Raw genomic sequence first — 14,301 nt, forward strand, 5'->3', positions numbered from 1 at the left:
CACATGTTTTTCAATATTTGTTTACTGAGAACCCTAGAAGTAACAATTTAAAAGGGTGGAAAATTGTACTCTCTTGAACAACAGACCAAAACGTCAAGTGAGTACCAGGCTCATAAAGATCTGTTCTGCTGAGCAACACATTAACATGCAGCAGACTCTTGGTTGAAGAATGAAACCAAATATAACATAGCCCATGAAAAATAAGAGCAACAATCGGTTTTGAGAGGAGCAATGTTGATTGAATGTAATCATAAGGCTTTAAAAGTATAACTTTGTACAGAAAGACTGTCATCTACCCTTTGCAGAGTATGTCTCCTCAGAGTATAAAAATAAGAAGCTTGACCATAAAAAGTAGCTGCCATGTCTGAAAGAACCACCTTTCAACAATTCTCCCCACTTAAGTCAACTGATATGAGCATGCAGTTTGTATCAATATCAGAACATGTCGATGAAATGTTCTTTGGCTTAAACTTAAGAGGACTGCTGGAGTCAAAATGTTGAGGGATCATAGTGGATACTTTTAGGTATTTCACAAACATATTCAAGCTACTGCAACCAGCTGCAAAATACATTAGATCACAGTAGATGTCACATTGTGGACTTATGCTAGCAATTTCTGAATTAAAGCTTGTTCTACTTTCACCTCAGACATTTAAGAACTGATGCATTTCCAAAAAGTGAATACAAAGAGATGGCAACATTGAACAAAATACAAACAGGATTACTGCATCCAATTAAGTAAGCAGCATACCGGTGTGTTTCAGACACAATGTGTGTTAGTAAACTGGGCAAACAAAAACAAGAGAACAAAACTTGCTCGATATTCACACAAGTTGTCACACAATTTAAACTTCATGAAAAATTATAGTTCGATGAATCAAAAAATATATAAAACATATACAGTATACATGTATATAAAAAGACAATTAGTGCTTTGTCGACTGAGTACTTTAAAGGTGTGTGGTGCTCTGAGTTTGTTCAGCCATACTGTCTGTGGGCAAAGAGGACACTTTGTCATCGGCTAAAGTGTCTTTTGTTGTGTCTCTGAGGCAGGTTGCTCTGTCGGCTGCTAGCGAGTCGGCTTCCTCCAGCTCGCTGAAATCCTCTCCCTCGTTGGCACTGCAATCAGACTCCTCGGTGTCACTTCCACAAGAGCTAGACGTCTCGCCCTCCGAGTCGGAGTAAACCTCGGCTCCGTGGAAGATGTAGTGATTTGGTGCTTGGAACAGGTATTGTCCCGCTGTTGGTAGAACAAGAACAAGGTTTACTTCCCAAAACTGCAAATTATATTCATAAAGTCAGTTTTTAAAGAAACACTTTGGACAGAGGGAGGCATGTTTAGGAGGCAGTGGCTACATTGTGTACAAACATCTCTACTGTTCTTTTCGCTTACTGTCAAGGCGTTTGCTGAGTGGACTCCTGCTGATTCGATTCATCCAACACCGTCTCCGGAACTCAAGGGTGGAAGTTTGGCTCTTTTTTTCTGTGGCTTTTTCTTTTGTCGCGTCTTTGTTTGGTAACTCAGAATCTTCGGTTCTCTCCTCACCGGGGCAATGTGTGTCAGGACAAGGCTGCGAAGGCGATATGTTAGCTGTGACATTTGGACTCGACGTCTCCTCTGAAGGCATACGGATTGAGTCTGTGCTGTGTTGCTTTGATTCCTCTGGTGCTCCTTCATCGGCCGCAGCATTCAATGTCTCGCTTTGGGGCTGCTCTGGTAACCGGGGGGGTTTCTCCGTGATCTCAGAGAGTCTTATGGTGTTGTAGCATAGCTGCTCGAAGTCCCCGCCAAGACGATGACAGAGCTCATTGACGATGACGTCGCAGTCGCCGAGCAGCTCCACATCAAAGTTGAGGTGTGGCAGCTGCTCTCTGTTGATCAGGACCTGAGGCACTTCATGAGGAATAGAGTCTGAGTGGGATAAGAAGGACAGCTGTGGTAAATATTTTCACTTCCTAAAGGCACAAAGAAAATCCCTCATCTGAGCGACGCATACTTGGGATGAGGGCAACAGGTCGGACTTTCAGAGATGACCCAATGACTATCAATAGATCCACCTCATCTTTGTCTTGCTTCATAGCTCTGTGGAACATTTCTGGAAGATTCTCTCCAAAGAAGACGATGTCCGGTTTCATTATTGCCAAGGGAATGTCAGGACACTGAGGACAATGGGGGACCCGCTGCAGGAGGAATGCAACATAATTAGGATTTCAATTTTTTTTTTCTTTGTCAGTTAGCATAGGCCGCAGAGAATACAGATTATCTTGCCATTATGGAGAATTTATTGTGTGATATTTATAGGGGAGCTGCATTTTTTTCGGAATTTTGCCTATCGCTCACTGATTATGAAAAAAAGACGGAAGTATTCTGTGGTTGTTGATATTGTCTATCTTATCCCCCTCTCCCCACAATTTCCCCGTCTTCCTTTTTTTCTTTTTCTATTCCCTCCTGTTCCGGTCGCGCCAAACATGAATAGAAATCCGTTTAATAAAGTCAAATCCTAATAATGCAAAATTAAATCTGTATAGCAAATATGGGCATCTACATCAACAATATGATTTGCCTGAGTAGCTGGACAGGACAACAAAAAAGTAATTATTCATCATAATGGGAATATATAGATAGATAGTACTTTGATTCCTTCAGGAGAGTTCCCTCAGGAAATATAACAGTCAGCATCCTATTTACAGCATAACTATTGATTCCTTCAGGAGAGTTCCCTCAGGAAATATAACAGTCAGCATCCTATTGACAGCAGACCTTGTACAGTAAATTATGTTTTATTATGTTTGTTGGCTCTCATAAAGTTTGCTGTGAGTAGAAATCAGTGATATTGGAAAAAAAAGTGAACATTGTGATGTGTTTTTAAAATCATTGTGCCGCATATGCTTAAAATGAGAGAAATATGTAAATAGTACATGCTATTATAAATGTGCCTATTACTACATTACATATGTACTTACAACATGTATATAAAACCTTAATGGAAGTGTTTGTATGTTTTGAAGTGCTTTATAGGCAGAATAGAGCAACTCCCATAGACTCCATTGTAAGCAGACTTGATTTCTTTTATTTACTATTTAGAATGCATAAAAAAACTAAACAAATGTTTATGCCTTACATAAGGACTGTAAATGATGGGCAAAATTACAAAAAAGTGAAGTTCCCCTTTAAGAATTATTAACTTGAGTAATAGTATCTACTTGCTGAGTCTCAATCTTTATTTAGCAAAGGCACATATTTTACATTTGAAAACACTACACATGTTGAGAAATAGGATAATTGCTGGTTGCAGGAGCTCTGTCCTCCTGTGGTTCCTCCTTTGTGTTGTTGATGTTTCCCCTCTTGTTTTTGCGTTTTTTGCCTTTTGGATCGAGCCCCAGTGGGACTGCGCAACAAGGAGTGGCACTTTGTGACATCTACGCTGCTTTCAGGCGCTTTTTTGAGAACTTTTGGATCTGCCTTAAGGGGAGCCGTGGCCATGTTTGCACCGGAAATCAGCTACTGGTTCTCTGCCACGCTGGAGTCCACGGAGGAGATGTGGAGGAAGAGACGGACGGGATTGTGGAGCTAGCATTCAGCATCGGGATGGACGGGGCTTCACTGAATCCTGGCTGGATGGACATCTGTTGAACCCTTTGGTCTCCCTGAATGGATTCTCGATCATCCGCTCGAACTGGACGTTAGCCAAGGGAGTCGGCTTATTTGGTTACTTTGTTGGGTCTGTTCTTGTCGCTGGCTGTGCTGCCCCCCACCCCAGCAGACGATGGCTTTGAGCACCGCAGAAGCCACCGTCACATTGAAATGGGTTTTTGTTTGAGATGTTTGTCTATGCATTGCGTAATTGTATGTGTGCAATATGTATTATTATAGCAAATTTTTTTTTAATTTTTTTCGTTGTCTTTGTAGCTGTATGTAGCTGAAATGGCACCGCTGAAGTGGCAGCTGGTTGCATCAGAGCTGCGTTCCTTTTAAAATGTTTTTTGTCCTTTGTTTTCTGTAATATTTCCCTTGTTTCTCATACCAAGATGTTGCCGCGGATGGCCACCACGGTACTGCGCTCTCCTGTAGTTGTTGCATTTTTCTTTATTTTTTAAACCGAACAAAGAGCACAGTTATCTACGAAGTCAAATTCCATCCATCCATTCATTTTTCTACCGCTTGTTTGTGTCGGTGTCCACGGGGTGGCTGGAGCCTATCCCAGCTACATTCGGGCGGAATGCGGGGTACACCCTGGACAAGTCGCCACCTCATCGCAGGGCCAACAGAATTGAGTGTTGCCAATCCTTGTGTGTTAAACATACTTGACTGTCCAATTCTGAATTTTTAAAACCCAATCTTTTAATGTAGTCGTTCACATTAGAAAATAAAATGCATGCAGACATGAAGTCACACGTGCTGCAGTGTTTATGGAAGTAAACATGGCTTAAATTCTAGTAAGTTTCAACACAATTAAACCTGTGGTGTCACGTTATTGCCCTATACTGGAACATTTTAGCACTACATGTAATAAACGTGCTTTGATTGCCAGAGTTACTCAGAAAAAAACATGTCCACAAGACATCAATTTCAATAGAAAACAAACTAAATATCTTTCTGCACAGTATTTACTTTGAACGATCTGACCAAGTTTCGTGATGAAGCTTACTTGTGTGAATTTCTACCTTTGTTACTGCTTGTCTGAAATGGTGTGTCCGTCCATTAAAAGGTTGACAAGAAACTGACTCGAGCACTGGCTAAGGGCAGAACATTCATACTTTGTATTCTAGCTACTGTAAAAGTCAAATTTTCGCAATGTATTTAAATTTCTTTCAGTGTCGATAGTGCCATTTTTGGTTAGAATGTAGTAGTCCTTTTCTACTGACCCCACTACTGCCTCCTTGTGGTGGTGAGTTGGCTGTGATGGTGGGGGAGGATGCCTGACAGACCTGGCAGGGTCATCCTAGAACTCGTTGGTGGACACCGGCGGTGAGGGATGCCGTCAAGCAGAAGAAAGAGTCCTATCGGGTTCTTTTGGCTCATAGGACTCCGGAGGTAGCGAACAGGTCCCGACAGGCCAAGCGGTGTGCGGCTTCAGCGGTCGCGGAGGCAAAAACTCGGACATGGGAGGAGTTTGGGGAAGCCATGAAAAACGACTTTGGGACGCTTCGAAGCGATTCTGGACCACCATCCGCCGCCTCAGGAAGGGGAAGCAGTGCACTGTCAACACCGTGTATGGCAGGGGTGGGCAATTAATTTTTACCGGGTGCCGCATGAGCAACCCGAGCACTGCTGGAGGGCCACACCGACAATATTTCAATTAAATTTTGCTCAAATTATTTTTGATATACCGTAAGATAAATAATAATAATAATATTTTCATTTAACCTAACTTATCTTTATACAAAAGCAGGTGGCTTTTGATTGTTTTATTTTTTAACACTTTCTTGCACCACTTCCTGATGTATAATACAATGCAAAAATTTCAATTTCTGTCACTTTATCCTGCATCCTCTTTGTTGTGAATGTAGCACGCCTGTAAGGTGATTGGCGAAGAAGGAGGAAGCATTGCTGTTGCGGAAATGAGGAGTGAGGATAGACGTGCGTGTGGAAAGAACGAGATAAGTTGAGCTGTGTTAGTATAGGTTGCTCAATAAAAGTTTAAAAAGAGCGTCAAACTTGGTGTGCACTTCTTCTGGACACTACAATTGGTGGCAGAAGTGGGATGAAATGCCTCCCAGTTCACCTTGCCATCAAACCTGGGAGTCTTCATTGAGGGCGGAATTCCCCCATGCCAAGCAGCGTGCGCTGCACCTGTAGATGCTGCCTCTCTCCTTCCTCCCTTTCTCTCTCTCTTTGCGACGAGCTCCTCACGTCCGGCATACACACAGACATCTGCAGTGCTGCCGGCACCATAAGTCCCCACTCAATGTCCTTTCCCTCCCGTTCAATCTTGACAAAGTCGCCAGGAAACATCGTGGCACGTACCTCCCGATGACGTAGCAGGCTGAGCACACAAGCAGCGCAGTATGCGCACAAAGTTTTACTTCTGACACCAATTGTAGCGTCCAGAAGTGCACACCAAGTCTGACGCTCTTTTCAAACTTTTATTGAGCAACCTATACTAACACAGCTCAACGTTACTCGTTCCTTCCACACGCACGTCTATCCTCACTCCTCATTTACGCAACTCAAAAACACAACATCAACTTCAGCAGGTCGTTATACTATATTCTTTAAACACTGCAACCTGTGCAGTCCATGTCTTGTTGAAAACACGCCATTCGTCATCAACTTTTCTTTTTTTAGCGTCTCGGGGATAACCGGGCATCACTTGTCGCTGTGCGCCTTCACCCACAGGACATATGCCCATAAATAACACTTTTCAAAATAAAAGCAGCACAGTTGTATTGCACGCACGACATAGATGTTTTTTTAAATTTATTTTGTAATTTGTGATTGCCGCTGCGCGCACGAGCATACGTCCACACGGAAGTAATACGAATAACGCTTTTCAAAACAAAAGCAGCACCGTTGTATTGCACTCGAAATAGATACTTTTTAAAATTTATTTTGTAATTTTTGATGGCTTCACGCGGGCTGTACAGGGACGTACAAAAGGGCCGGATGCGGCCCGTGGGCCGCAGAATACCTAGAGGTCTGGTGTATGGTGAGGATGGTGTTCTGCTGACCTCGACTGCGGATGTTGTGGATCGATGGAGGGAATACTTAGGAGACCTCCTCAATCCCACCAACACGTCTTCCTATGAGGAAGCAGTGCCTGGGGAATCTGTGGTGGGCTCTCCTATTTCTGGGGCTGAGGTTGCTGAGGTAGTTAAAAAGCTCCTCGGTGGCAAGGCCCCGATGGTGGATGAGATCCGCCCGGAGTTCCTTATGGCTCTGGATGCTGTGGGGCTGTCTTGTTTGACAAGACTCTACAGCATCGCGTGGACATCGGGGGCGGTACCTCTGGATTGGCAGACCGGGGTGGTGGTTCCTCTCTTTAAGAAGGGGATTCGGAAGGTGTGTTCCAACTATCGTGGAATCACACTACTCAGCCTTCCCGGTAAGGACATTCCACGTCCCAAGAGCTATGTTCTATTTTAGTTATTTATTTTTTATTGTGCTCTGTTTGTATTGTGTTGTGTTTGCTCGTTTCTCTTGTGTTATCTTTTAACCTGCCCATTGTACAGCACTTTGGCTACCCCTGTGGTAAATTTTAAATGTGCTTTATAAATAAAGTTGATTTGATTTGATTTGATTCAGGTGTACTGGAGAGGAGGCTATGCCGGATAGTCGAACCTCGGATTCAGGAGGAACAGTGTGGTTTTTGTCCTGGTCGTGGAACTGTGGACTAGCTCTATACTCTCGGCAGAGTCCTTGAGGGTGCATGGGAGTTTGCCCAGTCCACATGTACCTTGTGGACTTTGAGAAGGAATTTGACCGTGTCCCTCGGGAAGTCCTGTGGGGAGTGCTCAGAGAGTATGGGGTATCGGACTATCTAATTGTGGCGGTCCGCTCCCTGTACGATCAGTGTCAGAGCTTGGTCCGCATTGCCGGCAGTAAGTCGGACACGTTTCCAGTGAGGGTTGGACTCCACCAAGGCTGCCCTTTGTCACCGATTCAGTTAATAACTTTTATGGACAGAATTTCTAGGCGCAGTCAGGGTGTTAAGGGGATCCGGTTTGGTGGCTGCAGGATTAGATCTCTGCTTTTTTTTTTGCAGATGATGTGGTCCTGATGGCTTCATCTGGCCAGGATCTTCAGCTCTCACTGGATCGGTTCGCAGTCGAGTGTGAAGCGACTGGGATGACAATCAGCACCTCCAAGTCCGAGTCCATGGTTCTCGCCAGGAAAAAGGTGGAGTGCCATCTCCGGGTTGGGGAGGAGACCCTGCCCCAAGAGGAGGAGTTCAAGTACCTCGGAGTCTTGTTCACGAGTGGGGGAAGAGTGGATCGTGAGATGGACAGGCGGATCGGTGCGGCGTCTTCAGTAATGCGGACGCTGTATCGATCCGTTGTGGTGAAGAAGGAGCTGAGCCGCAAGGCAAAGCCCTCAATTTACCGGTCGATCTACGTTCCCATCCTCATCTATGGTCATGAGCTTTGGGTTATGACCGAAAGGACAACATCACGGGTACAAGTGGACGAAATGAGTGTCCTCCGCCGGGTGGCGGGGCTCTCTCCCTTAGAGATAGGGTGAGAAGCTCTGCCATCTGGGGGGAGCTCAAAATAAAGCCGCTGCTCCTCCACATCGAGAAGAGCCAGATGAGGTGGTTCGGGCATCTGGTCAGAATGCCACCCAAACGCCTCCCTAGGGAGGTGTTTAGGGCACGTCCGACCGGTAGGAGGCCACGGGGAAGACCCAGGACACGTTGGGAAGACTGTCTCCCGGCTGGCCTGGGAACGCCTCGGGATACCCCGGGAAGAGCTGGACGAAGTGGCTGGGGAGAGGAAAGTCTGGGTTTCCCTGCTTAGGCTGCTGCCCCCACGACCCGACCTCGGATAAGCGGAAGAAGATGGATGGATGGAGGGATATTGTTGTTAAAATAAAGTCAGGGGAAAAAAGAGCTTTGATTGGTCAGCTTGTTAAAACATAATTTGGATTGGCAGGGCCCACCTTCACGAACGTCTTCTCAAACGGTTTTAAAGCAATGTGCACATTAAAAGTGAGCGTTGTATTAAAATCATTAGTTTTAGCTCCAACATTAAAGTGAGTGTTGCTTTGGATACCATTGTTTAATACAACCATTCTTACACACAGGAAAATGTTTGAAAGAGTATTTGCAAGTAGTTTCCACAAGTGCGTATCAAAACAAAGATTCCGGATGACTGACAGAGGCTAACTCCGTTCATGTAATTCTACTGTTGAATAAACGTGCTCAGGTGCTGAGAGCAATGCAGAGTGAGACATCTTGTATCCAGTTTGAAAGCAACATCCAAAGAAAAAAACACACAGAAGTAACAATTTATTGGTGACGGAAAAGTTAAGTTTATTTTCATTTATCGTTACATTACTTGACCTATTGATGGTCCGGGCCCACAATTGTATGAAACTTTTTAATGCCTGTGGACATCAAATTGAATGTTTTCTAATAAAATTTAAGGCCTTAATTTTTGCCAAATCCATTTATTGATTTTTAATGCCTGCGGAATTTTTTGAAATTCTTTTTGTTTTAATATATTAGCAAAATTGACCTAGTGTGTGAATGTTGTCTGTCTATCTGTGTTGGCCCTGCGATGAGATGACGACTTGTCCAGGGTGTACTGCACCTTCCGCCCGAATGCAGCTGAGATAGGCTCCAGCACAACCTGCGACCCCGTTAAGGACAAGCGGTAGAAAATGGATGGATACATTTTAATAACTTTTCACATTGTCATTATGGGGTATTGTCCTCAGAATTTTGAGGACAAAATATTTTTTTTGTATTTTGAAATACAGCTGTAGCATAACAAAATTTAGAAAAACTGAAGCGCTGTGACAACTTTTTGGATGCATTGTAGGTTCTGTTTTAAAAATAAAAAACTTATTTCTGGTGTTTTTGGACACTTTTGAAGACTAACACATAAGCATGGTATTGCTGATAGAAATTATTCATAATTAATAATTCAAATAAATCAAAAAATGAATAAAGTTTACTGTTTTTTAATTAGACCTTAGTCCCATCAATTACATCCAATATGAAGAAGATCGATAATAAGTGTATAAAACTAATTTTGCAAATGTATGGAATGCCCAGAGTTTACCTGTAAGTAGTTTTACGTGGACTTGGGCTTGCATCTACAGTAAACAAACATAGAAGAAGACAAATGACTGTATTACAATTTAAGTTTAAGTAATCCAGGATATCTTATTTTTTTCTATAGCGGTTTTCCAGCTTTGTAGTAATGTATAAGTCAGAAAACAAAAAATAATTCTAGTGTAACTTCAATTTATATTGTAGTGTAGTTCTTCTCTGTCTTCTTCTTGTTAACCTGCAAACACAAATTCACCTAAAACCACTTTTGGGTAAGTTGAGCGTATCAAATGCAAAAATTAAGTTTTGACTTTTGTTATTTTCCGTTTTTATATCTGATGTAGTGTGGTCCTGGAACCAAAATGTATTTTGGTACCAGTACCAACATGTATTTTGATACCAGTACCAAAATTTATTTTGATACATCTCAAAATGTAAACTTGACCACAAAAATGCCATTAATTGGCTTCATTTTAACAAATGTTATCATACATTAAACATAGGTTTCTCATGGCAATCAAAGAACAATTTTGGCATTAAATAACAATGAATATACTAGACAACTTCTCTCTGAGTAGTAAAAAAGCAAACAGATTACAAAAACAAATTTGGCACCAACATGTTGTGCCATTTCCAATTATTTTATTTTGTCATAATTATGAGGGGCAAGCGGTAGAAAAAATAAGACATTACTTTCATAATACTGTATCACTGTAAAGCACATGTTGCAGATGGCGGAGTCTGTATTCTTTTGGCACCATGAAGAACAGAGTGCTACTTCTTTTTTCCGTCTCGTTAGTACCGTTTATTTTGTCACCGGTGCCATTATGGAACCGAATGGCACATGCGCGCACACACTTAATTTTTTTAAACAGCAAAACAAGTAAGCCTATCAAATGCATTGGTGCTATGGGGTGACAAATGACCAATGCTAGGTGATAGGATCTATGTGACTGCTGCACCCAAAGAAATTACGTGATGGCAAGAACTTTGAAAATATAACAGAAGTTGAATTCTAAGTCACCGTGTGGTTACGGGTTTAAATTTAAACTTAAAACCCAGGGCTAAATGTTAGTCTTATTGATATTTTACCAAATGCTTATACACATACCTGATTAAAGATGTCTTCCCTTACAACTTCACAATCCACTTGGTATTTGCAGATGAGGCAAGAAGCAGTTGCAAATGACCCTGAAAGTAAGTTCTGATTACATTTTGACATAATGAAGATCCCCCGCCTCCCAAAAAAAGATTGTTGATGAGTTAGGGTTGTCACTTACCATGACACTGGATGATTCGCTGAACTCCAGCCACTTGTTCTAACGTATCAATATTCTGTGTGTAGTTGCGCAGCAACTTGCCCTGCTTGTCCAGCATATATATGAATTTGTGACAGGGTGAAGGCTGAAACTGACCTGGGTAGATCTCCTGTGGCAAAGACGATGCATTGAGCACTTAGCAGAAAAATGGACATAGGCAGCGTTACACCTACACTAGCTTTGCAAGAATAAACATACATTCAGCAAACCTTAGCAAACTTGAAAAATGGCCGTGGATCTCTTTGGAAGTATTCAATGTCAAACATAGCTTGGGGGTCTGGAAGATCGGGAAAATCGACAGCAAGTCGGGCATAAATTCCATCTCTGGAGCGAAAATCTGGTATTCCACATGATACTGACACCTGAAAGAATAGAGGAAGTGTAATTTAAGCCACGTCCACATGAACATTTAAAAATGTGTTTCTGTGTATTTTGGCCCGTCCACTCGCAAATGGGGATTTTTGTACTAAAAAGCTGAGTTTTTTTGTTCTCAGAAAATCCGGCTACAGCATGTGTGAACGAGCAAAACAGAATCTTTGGTTAAAACAGTTTGTGACATTATTTCATGTTATTAAAACGTATAGGTACAGTAATTTCCGGACTATAAGCCGCTACTTTTCCCCCTCGTTCTGGTCCCTGCGGCTTATACAACGGTGCGGCTTATTTACGGCCTGTTCTTCTCCGACACCGACGAAGAGGATTTCGGTGGTTTTAGTACGCAGGAGGAAGACGATGACACAATGATTAAAGACTGACTTTTCATATACCGGTAGGCTGGTTATTTTTATAACGTACAGGCGAGCACTTTGTATTACTTTGCACCGTTGTATTATTTGTACTCTGCACGAATGCTGTTCGCCATGTCAAAGATGTGAAAGTTTGATTGAAAGATTTATTGTTAATAAATGGGACGCTTTGCGTTCCCAAACAGTCATCTCTGTCCCGACAATCCCCTCCGTGGTAGCAGGAACCCCTATATACTACGGTAATTACACATCAAAACCCTGCGGCTTATAGTCGGGTGCGGCTTATATATGGAGCAATCTGTATTTTCCCCTAAATTTAGCTGGTGCGGCTTATAGTCAGGTGCGGCTTATAGTCCGGAAATTATGGTATTTAACAACAGAACATGAAGTTATTAACCTACAACTATTCAGGCTATTCAACTTGCAGCCTAAGGGCCAAATCCATTCAATTCAGTTCAAAACTAAGGTGTTTCTCAAGGGTAAGTCCTCCCCCTTTTTTTAGTTACAATTTTTTTAACACAATTTGATTTATGTATTTAAGGTGTTGCTGGAGCTTGTTTCAGATACAGTCAGTCATTTGTTTATCGTCTTTAGTTATACTGGTAGTGTTTCTCAAGGTTCCATTTTAGGTCCTCTTTTTTCCATTATTTGGACTATTTAACTGGTGTCCCGTGAGTTTAGTTTAAAAGACTTGAGACTCACATTTTTGCAGAAGTTTCTCAAAAACACTATACTAGAGTGTTGTCATACAGAAGGTCTTTGAGTAGCTTTTTGCAGAACGTTCTTAAAAACAGCAAAGCGCTCTTGTAAATCTGACAAAATTCAAATGTCTACTATAGAGGACGCTGGTTCTCCGGAATATACAAAATAAGACTAATATTGAAGGGAAAAGTTCGCCCCCCCGGTTCTTAGCTTTCTGGAAATGTGTCCCGTCCCCAAAATGTTGGTTTTCCCTTGACCTGTGATATTTTTCTATATTGATGAACATAGGCGTAATATTTCCACAAAATGTGTACAACAGACTGTGAATGCATTTTTCATGTGGACAGAAATCTGATCTCAAAAGGGGGCGTTCATGAAAGTATCTGTGTTTGTGGGGTACAGAGCCTTAATATAGATAACGATATGGCCTGAAATCTGTGTCACAATATAAATTGTAGCCTTTTGCGATAAAGATATATTTCACGATATATTATTTGGTATGGAACCTTTTCAAAACAGGTTATACAGGCTCCTAATTTAGTTGCTGACGGATGCAGTAACACTGCGTCATTTCCTCAAAGCCATTACTAATGTACTTGCTAATTTACTGTCAATATCTGGTTACTTTCTGTTGTAACATGGTTCCATCTACATTTCAGTTAAAATGTAATAAGCACTTATTCTTATGTTGTTTGGATACTTTACATCAGATTTGGGCAATACTACAAATGTGGGTATCAATCCAATACCAAGTAATTACAGAAGAAGTATTGGTCATACCAATGCTGATACTCATACTTCACATTTTCTAGACCATTCAAAGATTAAATATTTGATCAAAATTATAATAAGACAAAAACACAGAATGACAGCGTAACAATATCAATTAAATGTTTAAATTGTTTCCAACTATTGGTTCTAATTTAATTGTTCGGTCTTTGCCCTTAAGCCCTCTTCTGTCTGAGGCCTTATTTCCTGAATTTGTAAACAATAACAAAAACGTCAAAATATTTTTTTTATAGTAAAAGTATCGATCTAACCACTGTAGTACCAACTATGATACTATACTTGGTATCGTTAAAGTCAATATTTGTATCGATCCGCCCACTTTTGATTACCGTATTTTCCTCACTATAAGGCGCATCTAAAAACCTCCAATTTCCTCAAAAGCTGACAGTGCGCCTTTTAATCCGGTGCGCTTTATATATGGACCAATATTGAGCCACAACAGGTCTCGCAACTACGGTAACTACGCCAACTTCATTTTCCCCCTTCTACGGCTGCTTACCGTAGAAGAAGCGCTTCTTCTTCTACGGGGGAAAATGAAGTCAGCGGCTGCTAACCGTAGTTGCGAGACCTAAACTTTATGTAAAGACCCAAAAATGGCTCCAATAAGAGACACGCTTACGACACAGAGTTTAAACTCAAGGCGATCAGTCACACAGTAGAACACGGAAATAGAGCAGCAGTGAGAGAATTTAACATTAACGAACCAATGGTGCGGAAGTGGAGGAAGCAACATGATGACTTGCGCCAAGTAAAGAAGACTAAACAGAGTTTCCGAGGGAACAAAGCGAGATGGCTACAGTTGGAGGACAAACTCGAACAGTGAGTTGTTGAACAGAGAGCAGCAAGTAGAAGTGTCAGTACAATCACTATTTGTTTTGTTGACATTCCCTTTAGCGCAGCTCCATCTAATGGATGCATAACGTAACCTCAGCCTCTACTGTAGCGTCTATTCTATGCGCCTTATAATGCGGTGCGCCTTATATATGAACAACGTTTTAAAATAGGCCATTCATTGAAAGTGCGCCTTAT

General features: G+C 41.8%; 1 protein-coding gene across 1 annotated transcript in view; it reads right to left on the reverse strand.

The window, feature by feature from the left end:
• Positions 1-14,301, reverse strand: part of sirt1 (sirtuin 1) — a 24,421-nt gene continuing 10,120 nt past the window's right edge. Inside the window, exons 5-10 of the mRNA XM_062057871.1 lie at positions 11,245-11,397; positions 10,997-11,144; positions 10,828-10,907; positions 1,998-2,181; positions 1,394-1,912; positions 1-1,240 (exon numbers count right to left, since the gene is read on the reverse strand). Coding sequence (XP_061913855.1) covers positions 951-1,240; positions 1,394-1,912; positions 1,998-2,181; positions 10,828-10,907; positions 10,997-11,144; positions 11,245-11,397 — 1,374 coding nt within the window. The 3' untranslated portion in view covers positions 1-950. The remainder of the gene's footprint in view (positions 1,241-1,393; positions 1,913-1,997; positions 2,182-10,827; positions 10,908-10,996; positions 11,145-11,244; positions 11,398-14,301) is intronic.

This window comes from Entelurus aequoreus, linkage group LG09, assembly GCF_033978785.1.
Source record: "Entelurus aequoreus isolate RoL-2023_Sb linkage group LG09, RoL_Eaeq_v1.1, whole genome shotgun sequence".
In the NCBI taxonomy this organism is placed as follows: Eukaryota; Metazoa; Chordata; class Actinopteri; order Syngnathiformes; family Syngnathidae; genus Entelurus; species Entelurus aequoreus.